The sequence below is a fragment of the Felis catus genome, chromosome B4, assembly GCF_018350175.1.
Source record: "Felis catus isolate Fca126 chromosome B4, F.catus_Fca126_mat1.0, whole genome shotgun sequence".
NCBI classification, from domain to species: Eukaryota; Metazoa; Chordata; class Mammalia; order Carnivora; family Felidae; genus Felis; species Felis catus.
In genome coordinates, this window is record NC_058374.1 from 17484490 (window position 1) to 17500658 (window position 16169).

General features: G+C 41.9%; 1 protein-coding gene across 9 annotated transcripts in view; it reads left to right on the plus strand.

Moving 5' to 3' along the window:
- CACNB2 (calcium voltage-gated channel auxiliary subunit beta 2) overlaps positions 1-16169 on the plus strand; it is a 387862-nt gene that overhangs the window by 231258 nt on the left and 140435 nt on the right. The window contains exon 1 of one of the 9 annotated variants that reach the window (XM_045060968.1): positions 5153-5641. The exons of the other annotated variants lie outside the window; for them this stretch is intronic. Within the exon in view, the coding sequence (XP_044916903.1) occupies positions 5630-5641 (12 nt within the window). The 5' untranslated portion in view covers positions 5153-5629. Of the gene's footprint in view, positions 1-5152; positions 5642-16169 lie in introns of those variants that run through there. 9 annotated transcript variants of the gene reach the window in all.

The window sequence follows — 16169 nt, forward strand, 5'->3', positions numbered from 1 at the left end:
GTAAATTTCTGAATACAGATCCTCAAAATGCGTCACTTTTCACATTTGAATCCCAATGCATTATACTCAACAAAAACGAGTGCTTGGTGATATGTCAACATTTTAATTCTGAATGAGTGTTAATTGGGTATTTTAGTGCCGAAATTATTTGTTACCTAAAACACTGACACAACCTGAAGTTCCCTGATTTTTATAATTATATAGCACAGACAGAATTTCCTTCTCTAGATTTGATTGCTTTTACAAAATGTATTTAAGGCACACGCTTTAGATCAATTAATAATTCAGAACTGTAATTATTAGACTCCATGGTGACTTGGTATAGTAACTCCTCCTCAATCAGCCCGTTCACAATTCGGGGCTGGTTGGAATTGTGAACTTCAGCCAAAAAAAAAAAAAAAAAAAATGGAAAATATGTCCTCTCGATATAACGTACATGGTGACTGTAGATAACACTGCCAGCTGGTATATTTGGAAGTTGTTAAGAAAGGAAATCCTGACAGTTCTCGTCTCAAGGAAAGAAAAAAAAAATTTTTTTTTATAATCTATATGAGATGATGGACATCGACCAAACTGTCTGTGGGGGAATCATTCCATGATATATGTAAGTCAAGTCATTATGCTGTTATATCTCAGTAAAACTGGGGGAAAAAATTCCTCCCTGGCCTCCCTTTGCTTGTCACTTCCCTAGAGCAAATGTGTTGAGTGGCTGCCTGACCCAGTACCGTGCTAGGGGCTTGGACCCGGTAGGGAACAATGCAGCCAGCGACCCTTGCTTTCCCGGACCTATTTGTTATAATACATTTGCATGCCTAATATAATTTCTTGCTCTCTCTCTCTTTTGGATGCTTACTCTGATTTCTCTAGCAGAAATCATGTGGGTCTAAAAAAATATTTTTATTGGGGTAGAATATACATAACAATATTTAGCCCTTGCCCTGTTTTTAAGTGTGCAGTTCTGTGGCATTCAGTGCAAGTTTTAAATACGAATTCCCCATCTCCTCTCCCCACCCTGGCCCCTGGCATCCACCATTCTTTCGGTCTCTGTGGATGTGATTACTCAGCTGAATGATAAGAGTATTTGTCCTCTCACGATTGGCTTATTTCACTCAACATAATGTGTTAAAGGTTCATAAGAAACTGTGTTTCTAAAAGAAATGTTTGATTTTCTTAAATTAAAATTTTTAATTTCAATTCAGTCCGGTGAAAGGGTTTTTTTTTTTTTTAATCTCAAGAAGAGCAGTGTTTCTAATTCCTTTGAAAAAATGTATTTTTTTAATGTTGACTGACTCACCAAGCAATATTTTCGTTTTGGTTTTGCCTTAGAAAGAAAAGATTTGATTTGTTGTAAACCCTTGTGTATTACAGTCTACTAGGAGAACGGAAGTGCCCTCCTTGCATGGAATTAAGGAAGTATTCTGAGGATGGTCCTGTTTTAAAAGACTTTCTAATTCAGTGGCTCAGTCAGTTAAGCATCCGACTTCGGCTCAGGGCATGATCTCGCGGTCCGTGAGTTCAATCCCGGAGTCAGGCTCCGTGCCAACAGCTGGGAGCCTGGAGTCTGCTTCAAATTCTGTGCTTTCCTCTCTCTCTCTCTGCCCCTCCCCTGCTTACACTCTGTCTCTCTCTCTCTCAAATATAAATAAATGTTTAAAAAAATGTAAAATACTTTCTAATTCCTTTTTTTTTTTTTGAGAGAGAGAGAGAGAGAGAGAGAGAGAGAGAGAGAGAGAGAGAGAGATTGAGAATCTTAAGCAGGCTCCACACCCAGAGTACAGCCCCCATGGAACTCCATCTCAAAACCATGAGATTATGACCTGTGCCAAAATCAAGTCACATGCTCAACTGACTGAGCCAGCCGGGTGCCCCTAAAATACTTTCCAAAGTAAATCAGAAAAATATTAATTAGGACAATTCATTTTTGCAGGTTATTTTTTTTTTAATTTTTTTTAACATTTATTTATTTTTGAGACAGAGAGAGAGCATGAACAGGGGAGGGTCAGAGGAAGAGGGAGACACAGAATCCGAACCAGGCTCCAGGCTCTGAGCTGTCAGCACAGAGCCTGACACGGGGCTCGAACCCACAGACCGCGAGATCATGACCTGAGCCGAAGCCGGATGCTTAACCGACTGAGCCACCCAGGCGCCCCAGCAGGTTATTTTTAGAGAAAGATGTAACAGAATTTTCTTTCTTTGTTTGGAAAAGAAAATGTGAGTAGGAAAACAAACACATACTATCCCCACTGGGGGATCCTACTTTTTAGAAAATGTGTGGGTTTTTCTGCCTGCAATCCCAATTTTATGTTAATTAGCACACTGCCCCCTGCGTAAGGAAAACTGTTAGCGGTGCCTTCCCTTTCCTGGTAGGCTGCCTTGCTTGTAACCACCCCTAGGAGCCACTCTGAAGAATGCAGGCAGCAGAGGTGTTTTCTGAAAGTGGAAGGAAGTGAGCTCAACGGAGTTGTTAATTCTTACTCTCCAGTGCCAGCTGGGGAAATTATAGTCCTGGCTGCTATCCTTTGGTTCTGCTGTCAGTAATAACAGGTAGGAGCCCCCACCTCTCCTACCTAATAGAAGGTTCATTTTCCTGTGATTTAATTGCCTACAGAGGTTGGAATTGTGGAGGGCTAAAATTGTATTTGCGAGCACTGCATTCATGAAATACTTGGCTCACGCGCACAGAAATAAGGCCCTGAAAAATAATTGCTTCCCAACGATGTGCACGCATGATGTGGTTCCCCCAGAGTTCTGAAATCCTGCCACAGTCAGATAGGGTCCACCCTCCAGGCATGTCTCTGGACTGTATGTGGGAATATTCTTTTACTTCGTTCTTCATGGAAATCACAAAAGAATAACTTGAAAAGGGTTGGGCACTCGTTATGCAGTGAGGCTTTCGTGTATTTTTACCGTATCATTCTAATTTCTTTCTTTTTTTAAAATTTTTTGGGTGTTTATTTTTGAGAGAGAGACAGAGCACAAGTCAGGACAGGGCAGAGAGAGACGGAGACACAGAATCTGAGGCAGGCTCTAGGCTCTGAGCTGTCATCACAGAGCCCAACACGGGGCTTGAACTCACGAACCCCCAAATCATGACCTGAGCCGAAGTCGGACACTTCACCGACTGAGCCACCCAGGTGCCCCTCATATCATCCTAATTTCAACAAAATTATGTGTAATTATAAGTGATATACATTGGGAGTCTGATATGATTTGCTTCTTTCAACTTACTGAAGAAGACTAAAACTGTTGGGTATAGAAAAAAAGAGAGAGAGAGAGAGAGAAACGAAAAGAAAAAGACCATGCCCTTCACCTCTTGTAGTCTTGTCCAGATTTTGCCAGGCTCTTCAGGAGCGTTGTCTCTTCTGCTCAGCTTTGCAAATGCTTATCATCCCAGGAACTGATTTTCTCTCTGTTTACCACGGCTTTCTCTTTCTCTGTGCCGAAACGCCTTGTTGACTTTGCTGGGGGTCTTTTTCTCGGGTGTTGCTCAGACGATGGGATGGTACAGGTTCTGTTCTATTCATGACTGGATGCCACATTGGTAGGAAATAGAAATGTTACACTACGTGCTGAACAATCCATGGGACACTCAGTAAGGCTACTGAAGTTGTTTTTGTATTTAACACCAAATATTACCCCAACTTTGATATGATAGACCTTTACTTTAAAAAATTTTTTTAATGTTTATTTCTTTTTTTTAACTTTTTTTTTTTACATTTATCTATTTTTGATAGGCAGAGAGAAACAGAGCACAAGTGGGGGAGGGGCAGGGAGAGAGGGAGACACAGAATCTGAAGCAGGCTCCAGGCTCTGAGCTGTCAGCACAGAGCCCGACGCGAGGCTCGAACTCACAAACCACGAGATCATGCCTGAGCTGAAGTCGGACGCTTAACCGACTGAGCCACCCAGGCACCCCTATGTTTATTTGTTTTTGAAGGAGAGAGAGAGACAGAGTGTGAGCTGGGAAGGGGCAGAGAGAGAGGGAGACACAGAATCTGAAGCGGGCTCCAGGCTCTGAGCTGTCAGCACAGAACCTGAGGCGGGGCTCGAACTCACAAGCCATGAGATCATGACACCCCATGATAGACCTATACTTTATTCACTTACCCAAAATATGTACTGGGCAGCTACTGTGCACCAGGGTCGGTACCAGGCAATCAGCTCAGAGTAGGAGATCCAGATATTAAAATGAAGCCCCTCACGTGGTGGTAAACCCGCTTCTTCCGGGTCAGAGGGCAAGAGGACCAAAGGAGGCCCAAATAGTGCATGCCTTTATGATTGCGAACCAGTTTGATTTACAACTGTCCTTGAAATGCTGCATGGAGATCTGGCAGCGGAGAGAGCTGACATAGAGACCTCACGTCCCCCTGGGTCTGTCAAGGTCCATGAGGGGCTTTTGCATGTGAGTAGAAGCCCAATCTACACATTCAGGCCCCTACTCATCACTGCCAACCTCCCTCATCATACAGCTGCCCCTAACCACAGCTGGGTCTAGGAGTGTGCACTCGGGCAGGGAAGTGTATCTTGAGAAGTGTGAACTTGGGAAGAAGCCCAGGCTGACCTAATAGGCCCGTGGCCATTTGGTCAGCAAATTCCGGGCGCTCCAGTTCCCAGACTCTCTAAAACTACCCTGTATAATATGGTAGCCCTTGCCATGTAGGGCTATTAGGATGTCAACTCATCAAAATTAAGTGAAATTTTAAAATTCGTTGCACTAGCTATATTTCAACCCACTGTTGTCTAGAGGCTATCGTGTGTGTATATATATAGTATATGTGTTGCTGCAGGACAAATACAGATTTTCTGGCAGAAAGTTCTAGTTTGGAGGAAAAGACAGGGGCTGGGAGTGTACAGGCACCACTTTCCCAAATCTAAGAGTTGTGCTGTGTTTGCAGAGCGTGGGGACGGGGCTGGGTGGGGGAGGGGGCCGGGAGTGGGGCAGCCAACGAAAAGTAAACAGTGACTAAATAAGTCTTTGCATCATGTGAGAGACTCTCCGAAGAAGATAAGCCCAGTGATGTGATGGGAACTGTAGCCAGAGAGGAAGAAGAGCTTCAAGCAGTGGGAAAGACAGAAGTAGAAGTTCAAAAGCCAAGAGAGTTTCCTTTGTCAAAAAAAAAAAAAAAAAAAAAAAAGTCAAAAAGGCGATGTTTATGGCTGACAGGTAGCGAAGGAAGAGAAAAGTAGTGCGAGATGTGTCTGGAGATGTAGGCAAAGGCCAAAGTGTATCAGCGAGACACGGGATTTATTTTTTAAGTGACATGGGGGGCAATGGGAATGTTCTGTAAGGGGGAATGTTGTGAGCTAGCGCGTTTGAAGAAGTTTCCTTTGGCTCCCTGCGTGGAAGGGCTGGGGGCGGGGCAGAGACAGAAAGACCAATCAGAGCTGTAGTCGGAGCCCACACAGGGCGTGGGCGATAACTAGGCTTGGGGTGATGCGGTAGAAAGAGGTGGACGATGAGATTTTCATAGAGCTGAGCAACAGAGCGGATCCGTTTGCAGCCAGCACACATTTATTGAGTGCCTGCTGTGTACGAGGCCCCGTGCTAGGTACTGGGGACTCTGGTGAACGAAAGTGACACCGACTCCTGCCTTCATGGGACTTAGGTGTTCGTGCAGAGAGTCGAACCATGAATACACATGTAAGTACAGCAGAAAAAGGGGATTAGTGAGTAGCTGATGGCTTGCCTTTTTTTTTTTTTTTAATTTTTAAGTTTATTTATTTATTTTGAGAGAGACAGAGACAGCATGAGTGTGGGAGGGAGCAAAAGGAGAGGGAGAGAGAGAATCCCAAGCAGGCTCTGAGCTGCCAGCGTAGAACCCCATGTGGGACTTGAACTCATGAAAGTGTGAGATCATGACCTGAACTGAAACCAAGAGTCTGATGCTTAACCGACTGAGCCCCCCAGGCGCCCTATGGTTTGCCATTTAAATTTTTTTTTTAACGTTTATTTTTATTTTTGAGACAGAGAGAGACAGAGCATGAACGGGGGAGGGGCAAAGAGAGAGGGAGGGAGACACAGAATCGGAAGCAGGCTCCAGGCTTTGAGCCATCAGCCCAGAGCCCGACGCGGGGCTGGAACTCGCGGACCGCAAGATCGTGACCTGAGCTGAAGTCGGACGCCCAACCGACTGAGCCACCCAGGTGCCCCTGGTTTGCCATTTTAAATGCTACGGTTGTTACCGGGCACCTGGGTGGCTCGGTCAGTTGGGCGTCCGACTTCAGCTTAGGTCGTGATCTCACAGTCTGTGAGTTCAAGCCCCACAGCGAGCTCCGTGCTGACAGCTGAGAGCCTGGAGCCTGCTTTGGATTCTGGGTCTCGCTGTCTCTCTGTCCCTCCCCCACTCATGCTCTGTGTCTCTCTGTTTCAAAAATAAATAAACATTAAAGTTAAGTGCCACAGTTGTTTTGGTCAGTTTTGTGACCTTTGATGTTGGAGATTTACAAAGACAGTTTCGGAGAAAAGAAAAAAGCAACTCCAGAAATAGAGTTAACAGAGCCAAAGAGGCCCAGGGTTACTAGAGGTCCTGTAGTCCTCCATGGAGTCAGCGCTAAGACACCCCCCGACCTCCTGAATACCCTGCAAAATCAGTAAGTTCAGCTTCCTGCCTCTGGGTAGTTTTGTCAATATCAGTGGTCACATTTTTTGTTTTTTGTTTTTGTTGTTGTTGTTGTTTGTTTTTAAATTTTAATCCCAGGGGGGTGGGAGGGAGGGGAGGGTGGGTGATGGGTATTGAGGAGGGCACCTGTTGGGATGAGCACTGGGTGTTGTATGGAAACCAATGTGACAATAAATTTCATATTAAAAAAAATAAAAAATAATTTTAAAAATTTAATTCCAGTGTAGTTACCATACAATGTTATATTAGTGTCAGATATACAATATGTGATTCAACAATTCTACACATTACTCATTGTTTATCACAAGTGTACTCTCAGTCCCCATCACCTATTGAACCCACCCCCTACCCACCTCCTCTCTGGTAACCATGGTTGTTCTCTATAGTTGGTCTGTTTCTTGGTTTGTCTCTCTTTTTCTTTGTTCGTTTGTTTTCTTTCTTAAAGTTCACATATGAATGAAATCATATGATATTTGTTCTTCTCTAATTTCACTTACCATTATACCCTGTAGATGTAGCCATGTTGTTGCAAACGGCAAGATTTCACTCTTCTTCATCCAACTCATCTAACAATGGACCCTTGGATTGCTTACATGATTTGGCTATAGTAAATAATGCTGTGATAAACGTAGAGGTGCATATATCTTTTCAAATTAGTGTCTTTGTGTTCTTTGGGCATGATACCCAGTAGTGGAATACCCAGTACTGGATCGTATGGTAATTCTATTTTTAATTTTTTGAGGAACCTCCATACTGTTTTCAAAAGCAGCTGCACCAGTTTGCATTCCCACCAGGGGTGCACAAGGGTTCTTTTTTCTCCACATCCTTGCCAACACCTGTTGTTTCTTGTGTGTGTGTGTGTGTGTGTGTGTGTGTGTGTGTGTGTGTGTGTTTATTTTAACCATTCTGACAGGTGTGAGGGGATATCTCATTGTGGTTTTGATTTGCATTTCCCTCATGATGAGTGATGTTGAGCATCTTTTCACGTGTCTTTCGGCCACCGGTATGTCCTCTTTGGAGTAATGTCTGTTCGTGTCTTCCGCCCATTTTTAATCAGATTATTTGTTTTGTGGGTGTTGAGTTGTATAAATTCTTTATATATATTGGATATTAACCCCTTATCAGATATATCATTTGCAAGTATTTTCTCTCATTCAGTTGGTTGTCTTTTTGTTTTGTTGGTGGTTCCCTTTTCTGTGAAAATGCTTTTTATTTTCATGTAGTACAATAGTTTATTTTTACTTTTCTTTCCCTTGCCTCAGCAGACATAACTAAAAAATGTTGTTACAGGCAATGTCAGAGAAATTACTGCCTGTGCTCTCCTTTAGGATTTTTATGGTTTCTGGTCTCATATTTTGGTCTTTAATCCATTTTGAGTTTATTTTTGTGTATGGTGTAAGAAAATGATCCAGTTACCTTCTTTTGCAAGTATTATGATCATGGCTTTAAAAAAAAAATACAATTTCAAGCATTACAAAAAGTTCCACAGTGAAAAGCAAGTCCCTCCCACCCCTGCTTGGCCCTGGATCCCTCAGGTTTCCTCCCCAAAGGCCATCACTGTTAGGTGTCCTGGCATAGAGTTCTCAACTGTCAGTGGTCAACAGACCTATATGCAGAGCTTTAAAAAGGACTGATGCCTGGTCCTGCCCCTGAGTTTCTGGTTGAATTTTTTGGGGATATAGCCCAAACATAGATATTTTTTTTAAAGTTTTATTTGTTTAAGCAATCTCTACACCCCATGTGGGGCTCTCATGACCCTGAGAGTCACACACTCTTCCTACTGAGCCAGCCAGGCACCCTCGAAGCACAGAGATTTTTAATATCCTCTCAAGATTATTTCATGTGCAGCCATTTAAATGTTCTAGAGGTAGCCTAAAAACTAGCATATGTATTCTCAAAAAAAATATATATATATATATACATACACACACACACACACACACACACAGAGACAATACCAGAATAGTATCTACTGTTTTGTCTCTTTTTTCTTTTTTTCTTTTTTTTAACTGTAAAATATATCTTGGAAATTGTTCCATGTTAATACATATGGCTATATATATGCCTTATTAGTTTTAATGTCTCAATAATAGGCCATAATGTAGATGCACCATAATTTATTTAATCAGTCTCTTCCTGGTAGATAGTTACGTTATTTTAAGTCATCTGTAACACAAATAATGTCATAATGAACATTCTTATATATACATCCTTTGCATATATTTGCATATACCTCTAAAATTAATTAGAGGTATTAATTCTAAGAATCAGAATTGGGATTATTGGTCAAAGGGTAAGTGAATTTTCAATTTTGATAAGTGCAACCAGATTTTACCCTTAAGGGGCAAAGATGTGTTCCACACTAATAAGTGCTTTGCTTTTCATCTTTGCCAAGAAAAATTAGCATTTTCTTTGATTTTGCCCCTTTTAACATCATAATGAAAGTTGGGCATTTTCTATATGCTTTCTAAAGAAACCATTTCTCTTTCTGTGAATATCTCCTGTCATTTTTGTCCATTTTTCTCCAATAGCATTGGTCTTTTTCTTACTAATTTCCAAGATCTAGTAACATATGAAAGAAATGAACCCTTTGTCATTGGTAAATTTTTTCGCAATGTTATATTGATTTTTATTTATAATTTTTTATTGTATGTAATAAAATGTATGGTTTTTATGTTTTGAAATTTTAAAATGTGGATTGGTAATTGGTCCAGGTAGCGTAAGCTACTTGAGGACAAGGAATGTATCATATTTCTTCTTGTATCCTCAGTGTCTGGTACATGGTAGTTACTTGCTGAATGAATGGTTGGATATAAACATGACGATGATGAAGGATCGTTCAAGCTGATTGCGTGTGTTCATCCCAGAAAAGTTAAGGAGTTAATGGGATTACCATAATGGAATTCCCCTGGTAATTTGAATGCATCAACTTATGCGTGCAGTATTAAGTGCCCAAAGGCATATCCAGATGAGTTCTCTCAAAGGTTTCCTTTTTCTCATTAAGCTCTAGCTCCTTAAATGTGCTAAGAGCATTCTCCTCTTCAAATTGGTCCTTCTGCCTTGAAACATTTTCCCTTACCTCTTTGTATAACTTGTTGCCTGTTAACTTCAGACCCAGCCTAAATATGATTTTCCTTTTAGAAGCCCCTCCTTATTCCCCCTGCTACATTTCCTCAAAGCACCCTGGGCTTCTCCTGGATCGTCAGTGCCAAAATTGTCATAAAATAATGTTTAGGTTATTACCTCTGTAACGTCTGTCTCCTTCACTAGACTGTAAACCCCAGCCTTGTCTTCTTCTCAGATTGTACGCTGGCCCTGGGGATACGGAGGTGAAAAACACAGACTTTCTGCCCTCATCATGGGTACGAAAATACAATCATATATTCTAATGTGTGTGTATGTTGGGAAGGGAGGGATAATAATAAATTTAGTTGTACACAATGTTAAATGATTGTTATTTAAATGAAGTGGAAAACCTAGTAGGTGTTATCTTTGGTTTGGAGTGCTCAAGTTTGGTGTGTCTTATGTTTGTTTAATAGCTTCCTTTAATATTTTTTTAAGTTTATTTATTTTTGACAGACACAGAGAGAGAGTGCAAGCATGAGCTAGGGAGGGGCAGAGAGAGAGGGAGACACAGAATCCGAAGCAGGCTCCAGGCTCTGAGCCATCAGCACAGAGCCCGACGTGGGGCCTGAACTCACGAGCTGTGAGGTCATGACCTGGGCTGAAGTTGGACGCTTAACCAGCTGAGCCACCCAGGCGCCCCTGGTGTCTGTCTTAACAGTAGAAGCGTCTGGCATATAACGCATGAATGCTGTAGCAGACTGCAAAACAGTAATCCTCAGGCCATAATGCAAGAGTGAACAGGCATGGGCAGCAGCAGTAACCAGATCTTTCTGGTCTTTGCCAAACTGGCAAGCCATCTTTGTCCTGCTTGATGGAAGTTTTATCAACAGCTCACATCGTGATCTCACGGTTCATGAGTTCAAGCCCCACATGGGGCTGGCTGCTGTCAGCACAGAGCCTGCTTCAAATCCTCTGTCCCTCGCCTGCTTGTGCCCTCTCTCTCTGTCTCTCTCAAAAATAAAGAAACATTAAAAAAAAAAAGATATTTACTTCTCAGAGCTGAGAAGGCTGGAAAGTCCAAGATCAAGGCACTGACAGATTCAGTGTCTGGTGAGAGCCTGCTTCCTGGTTCACAGACAGCCTTCTTACTGTTATGACCTCATGTGGTCAAAGCAGCTAGGGAGCTCTCTGAGGTGTCTTTTACAAGGGCACTAATCCCGTTCACATGGGCTCCACCGTGATGACCTAATTAGCCTCTAAAAGCCCACCTCCTAACACTATCACCTTAGAGATTAGGTTTCAACATATGAATTTGGGGGCGACACAAGCATTTGGTCTATGGAACCATGTACTGAATATTTGCAGTAAAAATGCTTCCTTATTTGTGAGACAGGAAATATTATATGAATTGCTTTTTATTAAGTGTTCTTAATAGAGTCGGGTTTTTTAGCATTAATAACATATTGATATAACCAACAGCACATCTCTCTCTAGCTACGCAGTCTAAAATTTGCAGCAAATTTCTAAATATAGATTTGTATAAACCAGATTGTCTCTAGTTCTGAAATCACCTTCTGAAGGTAGGTTAGCTGCTTAAGGGATGCATTAACTATTTTAGGTCAGTAGGGTACTTTGCACTGCTTTATTACTAAATGCTCCATACCACTGGCACTTTTCCAGCCAAATCCCTGATCAGGTAGCCTATTTTTAATATTAAATCTCTCTGAACCAAAGTCATATCTTTCTGGAAGGTTAGACTTTTAGAACAGTGTATTAATAATTTACTACCAAATTACTGAGTCATTTGGCCTGCTTAAGTATCTAACCTAGTAGCAAAAAATTATTTAAGCAGTCATATGAGAAAATTTCAGTGTTTCAAGTGGAAATGTAACATAATCATTTTGACACATTTTCTACAGAGAAATGCAGTCCTTCAAAATGTTAACATTTCAGGTTCAAGTACTTTTCTTTTAATTCTTATTTCTTACCTGGTGTAATTCCTGTATTGACATTCTTGCTTTCTTCCTTCCCTCCTTCCTACCCGCCTGCCTTCCTGCCTTCCTTCTTTCCTTCCTTCCTACCTACCTTCCTTCCTTCCTTCATTTCTTTATTTCTTATGCATAAAGAGTCTTTCAGAAGACCCAGAGTTTGCCTCCCCATTCCCCACATGCAAAACAAAAAACAAAAAAACTATTAAGATTAAAAAAACAAATTAGGGAAAATGTATACCTGCATTGTTTTTTTTGTAACACCAAAAGTATTTTCAAGATAGTTTGTTAGATTTTTCGATTGCATTAAGAGCTTTCTACTTTTGTTAAAAAATGGTAACATTATGGAAAAAAATTTAAATTAGCTCTCTGAATTAAAAACAACAGTGAATCCAACTTTATCTCTTCTGTTCATTTTGTGGACTCCCAGTATTTATATATATGTGAATGTATGTATTTATAGAAATGATTCAGGGATTTTTATTTCTTTATTTTTTTAACCAAATATAATGATCATTAAGAATTGCCTATAATGCTCTTTAGCCTTTGTAACTATTATTAAATATTATATAATAATCTAAGTGTTGTATGGAACATATTTTAGAATTTTAAGACAGATCCCAGAAGTGAAATCATTAGTCTAAACGCATATTAGTCTAGATATGTATCTAGATACAAACAGAAAGAACATTGTTTTCCCAAAGGGTTTTTTTTTTTAATTTTTTTTTTCAACGTTTGTTTATTTTTGGGACAGAGAGAGACAGAGCATGAACGGGGGAGGGGCAGAGAGAGAGGGAGACACAGAATGGGAAACAGGCTCCAGGCTCTGAGCCATCAGCCCAGAGCCTGACGCGGGGCTCGAACTCCCGGACCGCGAGATCGTGACCTGGCTGAAGTCGGACGCTTAACCGACTGCGCCACCCAGGCGCCCCCCAAAGGGTTTTTTTTAAAGTCAAGAAAGTATCAACAAAGTATCAACGAGACGTGAAAGCATCTGTGTTAACGTAACTTCACAACACTGAATTGGTACTTTGCAAAGAGAACTAATTTAATGGGAAATGGTATTGTGTTTCATTTAGCAGGCTGAACACTGTATCCAGATGCTGGTGACTAGTTTACTTTTTGTGAATTTTGTGTTCATAACCGCTGCCTATTTAATACCCATTGATCTCTTCCTCTTTTCTTATCAATGCATATAAACTCTGTATAAGCAAAGAAAATTTTAGAGAGTAAAACCTTTAAGGACGGAAGCCCTATCCCCTTTGACAGCTGTGTGACTCCCTGGGGGGACACATATGATGACTCTCCTTTAATGTGTGTAGATGGATTGTTCATTTGCACCTGAGAGCATTCACCCTGGAAGGCAGGAGTCAACAGTTATTGTTTGATTGTTCTGTCTCTCAAGGAAAGGCTTGCTGCTGGACTTTTGTATCTGTCTAGTTTGTTAGTAGCATGCCTTTTAAATATATTACTCAGAATGGCTTAAAGAAATATCTTCCTTCTGTGCTGGCTTGATTTTTTTTTTTAATTTCTTTAATGTTTATTTCATTTTGAGGGAGAGAGAGACACCGTGTGAGTAGGGGAGGGGCAGAGAGAGAGGGAGACACAGAATCGGAAGCAGGCTCCAGGCTCTGAGCTGTCAGCACAGAGCCTGATGTGGGACTCGAACTCACAAACTGTGAGATCATGAGCTGGGCCGAAGTCGGATGCTCAACCGACTGAGCCACCCAGGCACCCCTGTGCTGGCTTGATTTTTTAAACTCTCTGTCTTCCTAGACATTATATGTGTAGTCACTTTTTCTGCTGTGAATTTAAACTCTCTCCCCATAGACGTGGGGGGGGGGCGGCTAGTGCCTGAGGAGTAACAGTCAGTAAACAGTCATACAATATGTCCTATTTACAGCGTTTTTGCAACCATCTCTAAGGAAATTTTCAAGAATATTCTTTCTAGTAGCGTCAATTTTTTTTTATATACTCATTTTACTGAGGGGGAAATTAGCCTGGGGCATATTTACACGACTTGCCTGTGGCTTCTCCAGTGGGTCATTAGCAGTTTTAAGACTGGAGCTTTGAATCCCTGGAATGAATAAATACAATTAATGGGAAAAGAAACTTCATAGAAAATGAGTGTTAATCATATTTTCAAAATGCAAAGCCTCTCTTAACATTTCTTGGAAGAAGGATGCTATATAAATTTTATGTATAATGACTTTTTTTTTTTAAGTGGCTTGCTTGTTATGGAACCTGTTTATCTAATCAACCGATCATAGCTGACATTTACACTAAGTTGGTTAAGTGATATTTATTGAGGGATATGATGAAACACCAAGTGCATCTTCAGGCTGAAGCCTTAGTTTTATTCTCTTGCTCCTGATGGCGAGTTATTTATTGGTCATTCACAATCTAGGTCAAATTGCTGTTGCTGTTTTTTAGTAAGGGGGAGACTTGAGAATGTTTAGGGTGTTTAGGAATGTTCAGGAATGCTAAGGGGGGGGGCCCTCTAGTGAAAGAGTGTTAAGATACAGGATGTGGGGGAGAATAGTCTCTCTCTGTAGTAACTCTTATTCATTCATCCAGTGAATGAATTTATAGAGCAAGAATGCTGTGCCTGGTACTATTCTAGGCACTTGGGGTAAATGAGTGAAGGAAACAAACAAACAAAATCTCCGCCCTCAGGGATGTTATATTCTATTGGAGGGAGATAGACCCCGAACAATAAATATAATTAATAAATTCTGTTGTATGTTAGAAGGTAAAAGCACCATTAAACAACAACAACAACAACTAGGGGGCATCTGGGTGGCTCAGTCGGTTAAGCCTCCAACCTGTGTCGTGATCTCGCGGTTTGTGAGTTCGAGCTCCACATTGGGCTCTGTGTTGACAGCTCAGAGCCTGGAGCCTGCTTGGGATCTGTGTCTCCCTCTCTCTCTGTACTCCCCCCCTCCCCCCCACAGCTCATGCTCTGTCTCTGTCTCTGTCTCTCTCGAAAATAAACATTAAAAAAACGTCAGGTAAGTGGAATTAGAGATCGTGGAAGGGGAAGGCCTTGGGGTTATCGTTTTAAATAGGATGGTCATGGAAGGCCTCACTGAGAAGGTGAGCGCTCAACAAAGACTTGAAGGAGGTGATCGTTGGCAGTGTGGAAATCTAGAGAGAGAGAGCATTGCTGGTGCCTGTGAGTGATGAGTGAGTTTGGAGCAGAAAGAAGGAGTCTGTGTATGGGGAGGAGCGTGTGGCAAAAGGAGGCAAGAGGAGATACCAGCAAAAGAGACTTAGAAGGAGCAGCCAACAGGTGAGAGAAAGACAGAGAGTGGTTTCCAGAAGGTGTTAATGAGAAAGTGCATAACGGATGGGGAGTAGACTCAACAACCACGCGGACAGCTCCTGATACGTTGAGAAAGATGCATACCGAGAACTGACCTGTGGCCTTAGCCATCTGTCACTCACAGTCTTGGTGAGCAGTGATGGCCGAGTGCAGGGAGACCGTAGCTTTAAGAGGAAACGAGAAGAGAATTGAAGGGAGCGTCAGCAACTTTGAAGCATTTTTGTCTACAGAGGAGAGCAAAGAAATGGGATGGGGGCCGGCAGAGAATATGAAGTCAAGGGAAGGTTTTCTTAGGCAGAGGGTAGTCATATACCCGCGTGTGTGCTGGTTAGAATGAGTCAGTGGGAAGACGAAAGGTAGTGTTGTGCACGCCGAGCTTCTGACAGTATCTATACCCACCATGACTTCCTATTACCCAAAATGCCCCACGTCTGATTCGTTCACTCCTTTTCCCTCATTCAATTTTTTTCAGCAATATTTGAAGGAAGGTCACCTCGCCCAGGCCACAATTTTTCTGTTTCTTGCCTACTTGTTTCCATTTTCATGACTGAAAGATAAAGTTTTTGGTACGAAATTATATAGCGTGAAACGTTTTTGTCATCTATCACCATCAGTAAATTGATATTAAAGGCCTAGGGGGCGCCTGGGTGGCTCAGTCGGTTAAGTGTCCGACATCGCTCGGGTCATGATCTCGCGGTCCGTGAGTTCAAGCCCCGCGTCGGGCTCTGTGCTGACAGCTCAGAGCCTGGAGCCTGTTTCGGATTCTGTGTCTCCCTCTCTCTGACCCTCCCCTGTTCATGCTCTGTCTCTCCCTGTCTCAAAAGTAAATAAAACATTAAAAAAAAAAATGGGGCGCCTGGGTGGCGCAGTCGGTTAAGCGTCCGACTTCAGCCAGGTCACGATCTCGCGGTCCGGGAGTTCGAGCCCCGCGTCGGGCTCTGGGCTGATGGCTCAGAGCCTGGAGCCTGTTTCCGATTCTGTGTCTCCCTCTCTCTCTGCCCCTCCCCCGTTCATGCTCTGTCTCTCTCTGTCTCAAAAATAAATAAATGTTAAAGAAAAATTAAAAAAAAAAAAAAGGCCTAAAAACCTCCCTTGGTACCCACCCGGTGCTGTAATTATGAAGGGAAATTATTTATCATATGTCTAAAATCCCAAACTCAAAGTACCATT